Source organism: Pangasianodon hypophthalmus, chromosome 16 (genome assembly GCF_027358585.1).
Source record: "Pangasianodon hypophthalmus isolate fPanHyp1 chromosome 16, fPanHyp1.pri, whole genome shotgun sequence".
Classification (NCBI taxonomy): domain Eukaryota; kingdom Metazoa; phylum Chordata; class Actinopteri; order Siluriformes; family Pangasiidae; genus Pangasianodon; species Pangasianodon hypophthalmus.
Window position 1 is genome coordinate 7,494,450 of NC_069725.1, and position 13,962 is coordinate 7,508,411.

The 13,962-nt window shown below is 38.2% G+C and overlaps 1 protein-coding gene across 4 annotated transcripts in view; it reads right to left on the reverse strand.

Moving 5' to 3' along the window:
- The window catches only part of clstn1 (calsyntenin 1), a 37,274-nt gene that overhangs the window by 10,575 nt on the left and 12,737 nt on the right, over window positions 1-13,962 (reverse strand). For 2 of the 4 annotated variants that reach the window (XM_026920764.3, XM_026920762.3), the window contains exons 2-7: window positions 8,188-8,310; window positions 4,693-4,722; window positions 2,560-2,755; window positions 1,907-2,115; window positions 1,553-1,702; window positions 1,045-1,230 (exon numbers count right to left, since the gene is read on the reverse strand). In XM_026920764.3, coding sequence (XP_026776565.1) covers window positions 1,045-1,230; window positions 1,553-1,702; window positions 1,907-2,115; window positions 2,560-2,755; window positions 4,693-4,722; window positions 8,188-8,310 — 894 coding nt within the window. The remainder of the gene's footprint in view (window positions 1-1,044; window positions 1,231-1,552; window positions 1,703-1,906; window positions 2,116-2,559; window positions 2,756-4,692; window positions 4,723-8,187; window positions 8,311-13,962) is intronic. The other 2 variants (XM_026920765.3, XM_026920763.3) reach the window with 1 other exon arrangement.

Here is a 13,962-nt window from a genome sequence, read left to right on the forward strand (position 1 = left end):
GTGTTTAAAGTAGGGCTGCAACTACTGATTATTTTGATAATAGATTAATCAATTAATGTAGGTTAGTTAGTTGGATTATTTAAAAATATGATAAATACCAAAAATATTTATTTAAAAATATAAAATCATAAAAATTATTTTACAAATTAGCGAGGCGAATCATTTTTGGTTGTGGAATCGACTCCAAAGCTCTAAGTTTTCAGTGTTTTCAATGTGTGGAATCAGTGAATCGACCCTTTTTAGGATCAACTGTGAACTGAAAGTAAGGTTGTGACTTGATGACCTGACACACAATATACTAAAAATATATATTGTGTACTCTAAGAAACTTAAACAATGCCGTGTTTATTAGTGCTACTGTGTCAAAAAAAATTTTAACTACTACAAACCATTTGATTCAAATGGCTTCCCATACTGATTATATCTGGCAGTGCTAGTTTAAAAAAAACACATAATAGTGTATACAATTATGTATTTTTTGTTGTGGGCATGCTGAGGTGTTTCTAGAAATATAATCCCACATATATTACTGAATAACTCTTCACATGTGTTCTACATATGCTCATGTTTCTAAAAATGGAATATGTTGGCAAATAATCTTTTTCCACTGGGTTGCCTTAAATAACATCCGTTGATAAGTAAAGGTCACTGAGTTATTTTAAAAGCAGGCTACACTAAAATACATACAATTTACTAGCAGAACTCTATAGGCATAACCTAATTTCAACACAATGTTATTTAATGCCTATTTAAATAAAGTCCTGTTTCAAAAAGCTCATTTTGTCTCTGTGTCACACAGTTTGTTTCCTCTGTTGCACAGAAGTGCGCATACACAGAAGTGGAATGAGTCAGTTAGACCGCAGCCTTCAGGATCTCGAAATTAGTGACTGGAAAGCGTCAGAGTCGAACAGCACTGCTAGCAGTGACGTGAAAGCATAACTGTATCTTAAGTGTATACCATGTCTATTTTAATTATACCAGTCTCAACACGGAATAAATAAAATGGTGTGACTCACACAGCATTAACAAGTTGCTGTGACTCACCACACAGACGATGCAGGGATTTCTCAGAGTATGTGTCTCGGTCGCAGCCCTTGCCGATGTGGTTGGTCTCCAGCTCGATGCTGGCCTGGATGGAGGTGATCGGCTCCTCGCAGGTCTCCAGACGAATGCTGGGGAACAGGGCCAGACTTCCTGTGCCAGGCTCGTACTCAATTCTCTTATTAAAGCCTTAGGAATAAAGACACATACAAGACATGTTACATTTCTTGGAATATAAAGCCTTGCTTATTCTCAAAAAAAATCAATAATGACAGATTGATTAATTATGAGTAGTGCGAGAGCTATGTGACAGCGTGCAATCTACAGTACAGAGCCCAACCAATGTGTCATGCAGCAAACATTTCGCATTAATTAAGCAGACTGTCGCTGCTAAAGCGGCACAAAGCTACAAGCACTAATTAATTCTTAAGATTTGCCAATCAGTCTAGAGTAAGCAGTTTAGAGTAAGGCTCAGAATATTCTATGTACAAGACACACAGGACTTTAATACCTTGCCAGCTCGGTTTGCAGGTTGGTTTGACATTGATTTTGACGAGGACGTCCTCAGAGGCACGGTTCTTCCCACAGTCGAAGGCGGTCACTGTCAACTTGTACGCACGCTCCTTACTGTAGTTCAGCTTTTCAGTGTTCTTGATGTTGCCTGTGTCACAAAATGTTTTTAACATTGAAAACTTTTAGCAATGTGCCCTGAAAAACATCTAAGAGCTGTTGACACAAATTAGTCCAGGTTCACCTTCAGCAAAAGAAATAATAATGCATTTCAGCTCAGGGCAATTCTGTGCTCTAAAAATAAGCTGTTTTTTTTTTTTTTGGCCAAACACATCCCGAACTTCCCTCATCTTACCGTCCTTGTCAATGGTGAAGGGCACGTCAGGGGTGACGATCTCATAGCTGCAAATCTGACTGAACTGGAAGGAGCAGTCAGCATCCACTGCCTCCACCTTCAGGATGCTGTCGTACGCTTTGCCCTCGATTACCGTAGCCTTATATGACTTCTCCTTGAACACGGGTGAGTACTCATTCATGTCGTTCACTTGGATATGGACAGTTGCCCTGCAAGAGAACAAAGAGTCAGTGCTAAATGGACTGCTGCCAGGACGAAGCAGGGCCACCAATGACGTAGGTTTTATTGATAGATGATTGATAACTGATTGGGGCTGAGCAAGGGGGCAATGCTGATTCACCAGTATTATTATTGTACACAGTTAATCACCTGTCTAGAACAAATCTGAAAACAAAGACAGACAGATAGAGATAAGTACTGAGGTACTCGTGCATCACTATACGTGTAGCGGCTATGGCACTGTCACATGGTCAAATTTTGATATCTTCTACTGTATTTAGCTCTAAAACCAACAGCCATTTACTGAAACCGAACTGAAATTGGTGTCTTATTGCACAAATCGTATATTTATGGACATTTTCCAAAATTTAGCCGCAGTGACATCCGACAGATTTTTGCAGACCATCTCACTAAAAACCACATCAGTTACTTACTTGTGAGATTTCTTCATGTTGGCTCCATCTGGTCCCTCTCCACAGTCATAGGCCTGGATGGTGAATGTGTGCTCCTTCTGAAGCTCACAGTCCAGCTTGTCCTTGGCCCGGATCACTCCTTCGCCTGTGGACTTGTCCAACATCACCGCCTCAAACGGAACATTCTGGCCGTGAATACGGAAGCCGCAAATCTCCCCTGGACACGGTGAGAAAAGGGCAAAACACAATGGCTCAGTCCAGACCTCCACTGAGACAAACACCAACTGCTGTACACGATGTAAAAAACAAACCCATGGCAAAAACAAACAGCACACCACACTAAAATAAGAACAGCCAAAGTTGTTTTGGCAGCCAAAGGGGTTGGTACTTTGGGGTCTGTGGAAAAAGCCAGAAGCGCTGTAGAATGGGTGAGTATTTAGGAGGGGAGGGAGGGTTGGGGGAGTTAAAAGGGTGAGGCTGAGTGTCTCGTCCAAGCCACTTGGTCACATTGCATCCAGTCATGCAGAAAGAAACCCAGAATGTCGACAGGCATTCCACAGGAACACTTGTTATAAAAGAAAAAAGGACAGAAAGAAAATCAAACAAAACAGTGAATCGTTATGTATTGGCCATTTTATCCCTACTGCATTCATATGTAAAACAATAACCCCGCTTGCTGGTTTTAGTAAGAATAAACAGAAAAGAAAACAAAGTTAAACAGTTATAATAACAGTTGATATCCTGATGACGAGGTATAATATAAAGGTCCAGCTCCGTTTCAGAAATACCAGTTCAAGACCTTAAAACAAACAAACAAAAAAAGCACACAAATAAAGAACAAAAAACAAAAAAAACCCAGATTTCAACAAAAACCCTTTCTTATAGATAATTCAGTAAAAATCTCCTTTAATAATCATGAATAATCATAATGTGAAAGAAGTCTTCCTGTGCAATGTTGTCTCTCTCACAGCTTTTAAAAACTAAAAAGTAAAACACAATAAACGTGAAAAGAAGTGGTGAAACTAAAACCACTGGATGAGAGCAGGGTTTAGAAATATTGACTTGCGTGACATCCACATCAAACAGCAGCCACTAGCATTTAAAATAAATTTGGGAGTAATATGTATATGCATATACTATTTTAAGAGACATACTTATTTTAAACAAGACATGCTGTGGACATCTAGGGCTGGGTATCGTTTAAAAATTTTCAATTCTGATACCAATTCGATACACTGGATTCAGTACTGATACCAAAATTAGACTTTTTTCAACATCTTTGCTCTAATTATATATACATGCACACAGCTAGCTAGCCTGAAGCTTCAACAGTTGAAAAACGATTAATTTGGTTACAGCTTTGAGACATTCCTCCCTCTTCTTATCTGACATGCATGACTTTTCTGCTACTTTCCCTGCAACATGAAAATGAACATAAAATCATAATGAAGGCTTTGTATATGAAACCAAGGGAGAATAAAGTACTATGAATACATACGGTTCATTATGGCAGTGAATGATGGCCAACTAAATAGCGAATAATGCTACTTTAGGTGCTAACTGCTGAGTCCCAACATTATCGCATGCTGACAAACCTAATAGGAGCTAACTTTCGCTTGCAATAGTCAGTAAAGCTGATCAGTAAACTCTTTCCCTGCTGATATTTCCTCACTGAAAACTCTTTAATCTGTGCCTTTTGAGTACAGATATTTGGTACCCAGCCCTAGCTACATCACACAAAATACCTTATTACTTCAGAAATAAATCTAACAAACATCAATGATATGATTTCCAGAGATGAATCAGACATATTCTGTCGAATTGTAGTGTATATGCATGTACTTATTTGATTAACACCATCATGAGCTGAAGTGCAGCTGGGATCAGTAAACTACAGTGGATGTCTCATGCATTGATATTTCTACATTCACTTAACCCCAAAGAAACTGTTCATCCAGTTATTATATTTATTTTACCAAATAATTTGAGGGTGAGAAAAAATAAACCAAACCATTAAAGAGAAGTGGCATTATAGAGCATGACAGGAGTTTCTGTGTGAAGTGCAGATGCCTTTTGCGTTAGTGGGTTAATAAAACAATATAATACAAAATGAAAACAAATAATATAAAGGCAGTAGAAAGAGCCTCTCATCACCTTCTTTGGTGAAGGTCACTTCAAAACTTTCTACAGGAAGGAAGAGAAGATAAAGCTGAGTCAGTCAGAGAAAGGAAGAGATTCCAAAGAAGATTACAGAGAAAGAAGGGCAAGAAGGACAGAGAGCATCACATTTTTATATACACAGAGCTTTTTTTTATTTTATTGACTGCGAGCTTTTAGTTCTTGCAAGATGCAGATTTAGAACTTATTTCATGCTCTGATATGTATGTGTACAAATTTACAGGAGAAAAGAAAAAAAGAATTTAAAAGGCCAGGCAACAGTGTAAACTAAAAATATAATTAAGCAATATCATAAAAGTGCGTTTACATTGAATATCGGCATGACTATAATTCGGCCGCAGGAAATCACAGCTGTGCCGATATTCAGTATAACAGCACAACTGCGCGAGTATGATATTGCTTTTGTACAAAAGTTCTATAAATAAGAAATTAATATAGAGTAACTGACATTTCAGATACAATATGGCCAAATAATTAAATGTTTGCTCCATGAACAGAAACAGATTCCGAAGAAGCCACATGCACTGACAGCCCATCGGCTAGCTGCCTAGCTAGCTCACAATAATTTGTTCATTCCCCTTACAGGACTATCCGGTGAAATTGGCTTCGCTTCTTCCTTTGCATCTTCATTTGATTAGCTTTCATATTTTAAGTCAGAGGTTTGCCATGTCCGCTGATGTCGCTAACTGTAGTAAGGGTATCAGTGGGACTGTTGCTAGAATTGGAATTTTATGTGATGCACACAGACAAGCAGAGTGATACAAACAGTGAAACGTCTCAGTCCAGTTATACTGAATATAAGCACTCTTGGAACGCCTCTCATCCAATCAAATTAGCAGACCACAACTAACTGTTGTATAAATTACTAATATGCACTTAGTAAATCAGAAAAGCAGAGATGAATTGTGTTAAATAACTAACTAAAAAAAACTCTTCAAATTAGAGCAACTAACACCTTAAAGATGGAGAATATCCTGTTAATCCATGATGATTCACTAATTCATCACAAGTTTGTTCTGCCAGTCCTTTGCACCAGCCTTTAAGTTTGTTCTGCTTGGCTGCCTGTTGGTTTCCAGCTTTGCCCCTCCACTGCCTCAGATTGGTAAAGATGTCCATACAGTTTTCACCACATCAATTAAAGATGAATTTTCTATCCAGGACGCAGGAGCAGCTTTGTGCCTCTTCAGCTCTAATGACCAGCTCTGCTCATCCGCTGTACAGCCAAGACCACTCTCCGCAGTCCTCCATTTCTCAACAGATTAAAGCACTATAAGCTTTTCTTCTTGGTCCGCTCACAGCTATACTAGTTCAAGTAAAAGACAGATATGATGTCAAAAAAAAATAATAAATTAGGCTGCCTGTACCAAGGGCCACCTTGTTATGGACCTTCATCGTTTATTTGACTTTCAGCTCTGGTATGACGCAGAGAAAGACTTCGATGCCCCTAAAGTTAATAAGAACTTGCTGTCGAATAAGTCACAGGCGATATTGGAAACTGACAGATCTTTGGCTCTGAAAAAGCTCCATATAGCGCCACTGACAGTAGGCTAAAAGCCTAGACTGGAGTCGTGTCTGCAGTGCAAATCAATACTTGAAGCTTGTTGATTCCACCCCAGCTCAGCATTGTGACATATATCTGGCCAGTACGTATATACAGACAAATGACAGAAAAGTCAATCTGTTATTCTTTAAGGGGCGTGTTTCGGGCATGGTTTGGGTCCACTTGACCCCTTAGAGTGAAGGTCACGGCAAATCAGTGCAAAATTAACTATCACCTTTATCCTGTGGTGAAACATTTGTACTCTGATGGGAGTGGTCTCTTCCAGGATGACTCCACCCCCATTCACAGGGCATGAGGGTCCACTGGTTTGATGGGGATAAAATTGTAAAATCATATGCTATGACCGTTGCAGTCACCTGGTTTCAACCCAACTGAACACCTATGCAAGATTTTGGGGTGATCTGTTAGATAGTGCTCTCCACCACCAAAACACCAAACATAAAACACCAAAAGAGGGAACATCTTTTGGAGGACAGTGATCATCTCTCAGTACAGACAGAATCTGTGCCAATGTTATGTCGGAATGAATCATAAGGGGATATGTGCACTGAATGTTAGGATAGGATAAACTTTATTGGTCCCCGAAAGGAAATTTGTCTTGGGCAAAGTGCTGCAGTGTTGCTCTGAACATACAATAATAATAATAATGTTATTAATCAAAATGTATACAAAACCAAACCCGAGGCTTAACTGGATAATTGGTCAGTTTAGAATGAATTAAATTGGTGTTGAATTGGTAGATTCACGCATTCACGCATTATAATGACTGAAGGGTGCATTATTTGCTCCTGTACTGTGAGGTGCATTTAAATACACCCATTCCAAGGAACGCTGCGCTAGTCTAGTTTTTTGGCTAAACAAACACATCAGCTAGTGATGCCTCAACCAGACGTTATGCATTTTCCTTCCTTTTTTAGATTACAGTTCAGATGGACTGTCCATGTGTAAAAAACCCATCAAACTTACAGCATAACACTACACTCAAGAGAATGCACACTTTCGATGAGCAATTCATGTGGCACGATACTTAAAGAAGACTACGGCAGCTAGATTGTTAGAAGCCTGAGATAACTCAGAGGCCTGGCACTAGTGCTTGGAGAGAAAACAGAGCATTCTGTGCTTAAAGGACTTTGAAACGAGGCCAAAGTAAATCTCCCAGTGATTAGAAGAGGCGTACGCTAAAGCTAGCACTGTACATCCTCTTTCACTGTCCCTGACAAATATACAAGGCAAGATACCTCAGAAGCAAAAGGCATTGATCATTAAAATAGAAAGGCTACTGGACAATGACAAAAATCTAACTAAATACCATGTATTTGTGTCATAAGAAAAGGTAAGACAGCAAAAATTAGTCCTGTAGTGCAGCAGCCTGTTGTTTTGAGGAAAATAACCTCTTTAACCTGTGAGTGCAAAGCTATTGAACGCATCTGCAAAACTAATAACAGTCACATTACAGCTGCTCTTGACGATTAGGTTTTAAAATTGCAGGTCTGATGCAATATAACGAAATTAAGAAGGAGTTTCACCTTGGAGGCATTTTACAAGGTTGCACAGACACTCAGAGAAAACTCTCCAAGTAAAGGTCTAACCACACAATCAAAGCCGTAACATTTATCCAGAGGTAAACAAAGTGCTCCAAATGATCTCCTCAAACATTCAAGCCTCAACTTATTTTCCCCTCGACTGACTGAAACTCACTAGATTATCACATTACACGACAAACCTTGCAGTTATAAAGATGTCCAGTGTCATTTGTATTAATGTGAAGCCTTGAGCTCCTACACACAGGGAGAATGCGTAGAATGTGTAGAACACACTCACTGCTTTTAGACATTTATGCAAGATCAGAGATGTTATGACTAGACGGAGAAGGTTCAGACATGACAACGATGCGAGAAGCCTCCTGTTACCTGCATAACGCAATGGGGCGTCTTTATCCAGCGCTATCAGTGGAGGGTCCAGCAGAACTTTGTCATCATTTTCTGTCACGATGCCGTGATATGTCGTCTCAATCCATGGCTTATGTTTGTTGACTGTAAAGAAAAAGAAAAAGTAGTAAGAGATAGCCACATGTAGAGGGAGATTTACTGATTACTGAACTACCCACTGTTACTTATGGGTTTTATTTAAGGTATTTAAATGTGGAAGCACTCAACAGAGCAATTTCAATTTACGAAAAAAACATCTTTAATGAAGCAAGACGATGAAATAGTTGCAATTTTTTTTTCATATTTTTACTTGGAATCTATACGCCATTTATTTGCTATACAACTATGGGCTACTTACCTAAAAGTAATATAAAGACATATATTTTTGTAAAAGAAAAATAAAATAAGTAAATAAACAAACAGATAATTAAAAATGTATTTTTTAAGTAATTACTAAGTAATTACTCCCCACACCTTCATTCCAAACTATTTTTTAAAAAAACTATATTTTTGATGGGTTTTTTTTCTAAGAATAAATTAAGATTAAATTTTGATCTCGTTTTCATAATATTTATACATTGCATTTATCTTATTTTCATATATTTAACTTATTTTCATTAACCTCCTTCTCACTGAACAGGCTGGTTTACAATTTTCCCACCTCGCTCTCATTCTTTCAAAGCCTGCATCTGATGTGGTGGAAATTCACCTGTAAAATGAGAAATCACTACCAAACACCTGAATGTGCTAAGTAAATATTTTATTCAATCAGCAATTGCTCACGAGCCCCGGTAGCCACTCTTACCTTACCAACCGTACCTTGCCTCAGAGTGCTACGAGGGACTTCGGATTGCACGTGGATATATATGAATTATTCATAATATAGAGAACAAACAGTAAAATACATAATTGGTTACAAACAAACTTGATTAACATAGATCCTCCTTATGAAATGGGTTATTCTTCATCATCATAGTCTTCCTTCCGCATCCCATAATAGTTATTTTTCTCTCTTAGCAATCCACCAGAAAAAGGGAGTTAAAAACTGCAAGCACTGCTAACAAAGATTCCTCTATTGCGCATATCTATGCTATGTGATAACTGTATAAAACAAGTCTCTCGGCAGGCTCTCTCTCTCTCTCTCACACACACACACACACACACACACACGTACGTCCTTGAGAACTGGTGCTTCTTCTCATGCGAGCATAAAACAATTTGAACAGACATAGTTCGCATCATGAAAAAGATATGTAAGTTATAAAAATCACCACACTGAATATACATAAAACCCTATTTTTAAGCTTCTTCAGTCTGAATGGGATTTAAAAACTACATAAAGTCCACAGTCAGATTACGCCAACTGGTGAAAACACCTGGCCTAAGCAGAACACAGAGAAGAAGAAGCTGTTTGCAGAATTACACAAAAAGTATAGCTAAAGTAGCTAAAGTATTTTCATTTTATTTTTTTTTAACATTGAAATGAAAACTGTCTTGGTTCAATTTCAGTTTCAATAACAAAATGCCTAAAATATATAAATATATATATATATATATATATATATATATATATATATAGCCTACAGCTTGTCTTTTGTTCTTTCCTATATGCGATTACTTGTACTCTTATGCCAATCACTAGATTAATAACTCAGAGTATTGCGTTAAGCTGCTGATCCTTTTCTTATTTGTAGGTTAAATAAAAGTAAGTAAAGTGTAAATATTATTTTACTAGCCTATTTTACAAGCTATTTAATGGTATGACTCTCAAGTTTTCTATTAGTTTTCCTTTCTAACATGAGTGATCACCATCTATCAAGGATTAGCACCGAGTGAATGTTATTTAATGCCCAGCCCTAGTCTCGTTTCCCAACATCAAAGCTGCACTGGTAACCATGTCTTTGATATAGTAACCCAGAAAATATTTTTAAAAAGTATTCATAGAAGCAAGAGCAGATTAATTAGGTCTTGTGCAAATGAGGCAAAGAAAAGCTAAGGCTGCTAACCCCAGTTTTCACACTAACAGTTCAGAACTTGCAACAAGTTGGTTGGTGCAAATTCATGTGTTTCTGTGATCATGAGAGCAAGTTATATAAAGATATACAGAGATATAGAGATATAGAGCGAAATGCAACCAACTCATTAGTGTTGCCAGAGGACTATGTGATCCGCTGGAACAGAGAGCCAGGCAGGTCTGCGTTTCGGCTGTACTTGTTGCCGAAAGTGCTGTCACAACAGCATCGGGACACACAGAGTGCTGAGGGGGAGGTGACGGGTACACTGCTCTCTTCCACATTAATGGGCGTTCATGCCTGAATGTGAATGCCTCAGCAGCTCCTGAGAAAAATGCAAAGCCTTCACAGTGCTGAGCCAGTTGCACCCAGGCAATACTGACAGCAGGACAGTGGCAGGAAACAGGAGGATGCTGGGAAATGGGGGAGCTATCCACACAACCGACCAGCACACGTTAAATACAACTCAATCACGAGGTACTGCCAAAGCTCGAGGATGTTAGCCTTGATAGCAATTCCTCTATGAAAATGGATTCTTCAAGCATTCCGTGGGATGTTCAGTGGAAGTCCAGCCATGACAACATGGCGATGATTTTTAACAAAAAAATTTTTTACATCCCATAATGCATCATGATTATGTACAGGAATATTTGTACTCGGTTATCTGATACATCTTCCCCTTTAAATCATTAAAATAAGAAATCACTAAGACCTTTTTGATGCTGCACAGTTTCATCTTAGCCCCCTTAACAGTGTAAAATGTGTCATGAATCAAATCTATTCAACACATCCTTATGATATATAGCTATATTTATGTAGGCTACATATGGAATGGTGGCAAGGCCAGCAGGGGATATACTTTGTACAGCTGCTATCACCAGCATGCATGAGCAGATCCTGGTGATTTATGAGCCAAGCTTATCCTTTGACCACTATAGGCAAAGCTGAGAACACCCGATCAGGGCTGCAGCGTTATCTGCGACATGAATGAGAGGAAATATATACAATAAGAAATAATAATACAGGTTCAGTGTTTTCAGCAAAGACCTCCAATTAACCTACAGCTTCAACCACTATACACAGAAGAGTATAAAACACATACAAATAAAACCTATATATAAATACTGTCATGTACTGCTGCTCTTCTCTTCAAAGTGCCATATTAAAAAAATACAATTCCAACAAAGTTTTGACTGCAGAGATTAAGAGCTTGTTTGTCAGTTGTGATCAGTCACATAAATCGTCTTAACTGCAAAGCTCACACACTGAGGAATGCTGCAGTCGGTTGTCATTGGACAGGTGGTCAGACAATACCTAGATAATCTCTGTTAGAGTGCCAGGCTCATAAAATCTTAAGAGCTGACAGACACTTAAAACTACTTCATGTCCTCTTACTAGACTAGGACACCATACTATGTCTTTAAACATTATTAGACTTTCATAAGATGCCTTAAACTTGTCCAAATTTCTGCAGAAGGAATACTATATAATGAATAACCCAAGAAGGGTTAATATATCATTGATTATTAGGATATAGTATAGATCCTGTATACTTTTATATAAAAGTATAATTTTGTGGCCCAAACTTGAGGATGATCTGGTTTTAGTTGATATCTTTTTTCTTTAAATATACAATTGTATTATGATGTGATCTCGACCTATTACTCAAAGTATTATGCATTACTGGCTCCCTGTAATGCATCACTGTAGACCTCACTAGTAAAAATAGGGTTGGTCTTAAACCTGAGTAACATCCATGGTTACTGAGGGAGGGGATAATTTCATTCCAACGCTGTCAAAACACATTTCTGTGCTGGTCTATCTCACAGAAATACGCTCGTCAATCCCACGCTAGTGAAGGTTCACAGAAAACGAGGCGTCGTAAATGTAGAGTGGTAGGAGGTAAATAAAGTAAATAAATATATCATGAAATTTAGATACTCAGATTATAATAAGGAGCATGTGTTACCACTGTATTTGAGCAAATATAGTTTATTAGGCTGATGAATTAAGCTTAGTACAAGTGAAGCCGCTTTCCACACGTTGGGTTTTAAAAGGAGCATTTATTAAAAGTTTAATAATGTTTCAATGAGCTTTTAATTTCACTAGCACAGAGTAACACTGATTCACCTTTAAACAAATGTACAGAGAGGAGAGAACGAGATTATATTTTCAAGAACTGCTAAAGGAATGACTTTCATTAAGTTGTGTCAAGGACACAAAACACAATGAGTTTTATAATGTTGTGATTAAACACCTGGAATAAAAGACTCGGTAATTTTGTCTGTATTTGAGCTGTGAAAATGAAAATACCAGCAAGTAAATAACAAGCAGCGTCTTTCTGTGGGTGACACACACACTTCCGAGTGATTAGGTCAAGGTGTGCAGCAGATGCTGACGCAGTTGCTGTTTAAATACAGGGGTGTGACAACAGCGATCTCTATGACTGGACTGTATCTCAACTGTAGGTCGCTTTGGATTAAAGCATCCACCAAATGTCAAAGAAAATTGAAAAATCATTTAGCTTTGTTAAATATTAAATGATATGAACTTTTACTGTATTCAGGTTCAGACCTGACTTTTTACCTTTTATTTTCAATCTTAATCATCAATGGCAGTTTAAGTTCAAGTACAGTTATTACCAGTAGGAGCTGATAAGGTGGCACAAGGCCAATGGTATGAAAACCACTGAACCATTGAATCATGTAGCAGTCTCAACAATCTGCCACTTGGTCCTCCATCAGGGCAGCTAACTACAATTTACCCCACAGTTCAGTGCAAATGAGCTGCTTTAAGTTGCTCTGTGAATCAAAGTCAGCTAAATAATAAAACCGCTAAGAGGTAGGCAAGAATAAGCGGATGACTGAAGGTGCTCTGATGTGGTGGAAAATATTTTCATGATCGCTGCTGTTGTTGCCCATACAGCGATATGGTATGGCACCCTGCCACAATCACCCACTCACTCACTCTACATAGAGGAATATCTGAGCATGTGCTATTACCAACACCATAAAGCCCAGTGACCTACAGCCACATGAGACAAGCCCCCACAGGAGCCCAAACACACTGAGCACTTGACAACTCATAAACAGACTACAATAGAAGACATGATGAAATACTCAAATGGCATTCTTCTCTGCTCATTAGACGAGTAGACCGCATGAAGAACATCTGACTGCAATGAAATTTGAGCTACAAGGCTGTATAAATAATGGAGCATTAAAAAACACAGCTGGGTGTCCTGCTGTGCAAGCTGAAGAAAGAAAAATTACAGGCAATCTTTCATTTTGCTCTGATTACTCACACATCCATAGAAGATCTGAAGCTTGATTAGGCAGTTGAGCTTCACACTCTAATTGCGCTTGTCTGCTAAGGTCAAGATGGAAACATTAGTCTGCTCAACACCCAGATGGTTTTATTCCGTGTAACAGACTCACTCACTATTTCGTGTGAGCTTCCATTTCAGTTATCTTAGCCTAGTAAAAATCTCATACACTACGAAGTGCTATAGTACCACTCTTAAGCGTCACAGCCAAAAGGATTAATGTTATATAAAGAGACAGGGTTATGCATAAAACACTACTTTGTTCAGATATTTTTGGTCAGTAATACCACTACTAACCAGCCTTAATGTGTCATCAAGGGATATGATTATTATTTTACATTTTTAACCTATATCATTGGCTACCATCATCCAATAGGGGTTGGCGATATAGCAAAAATAATATATCGCAGTACTTGATGA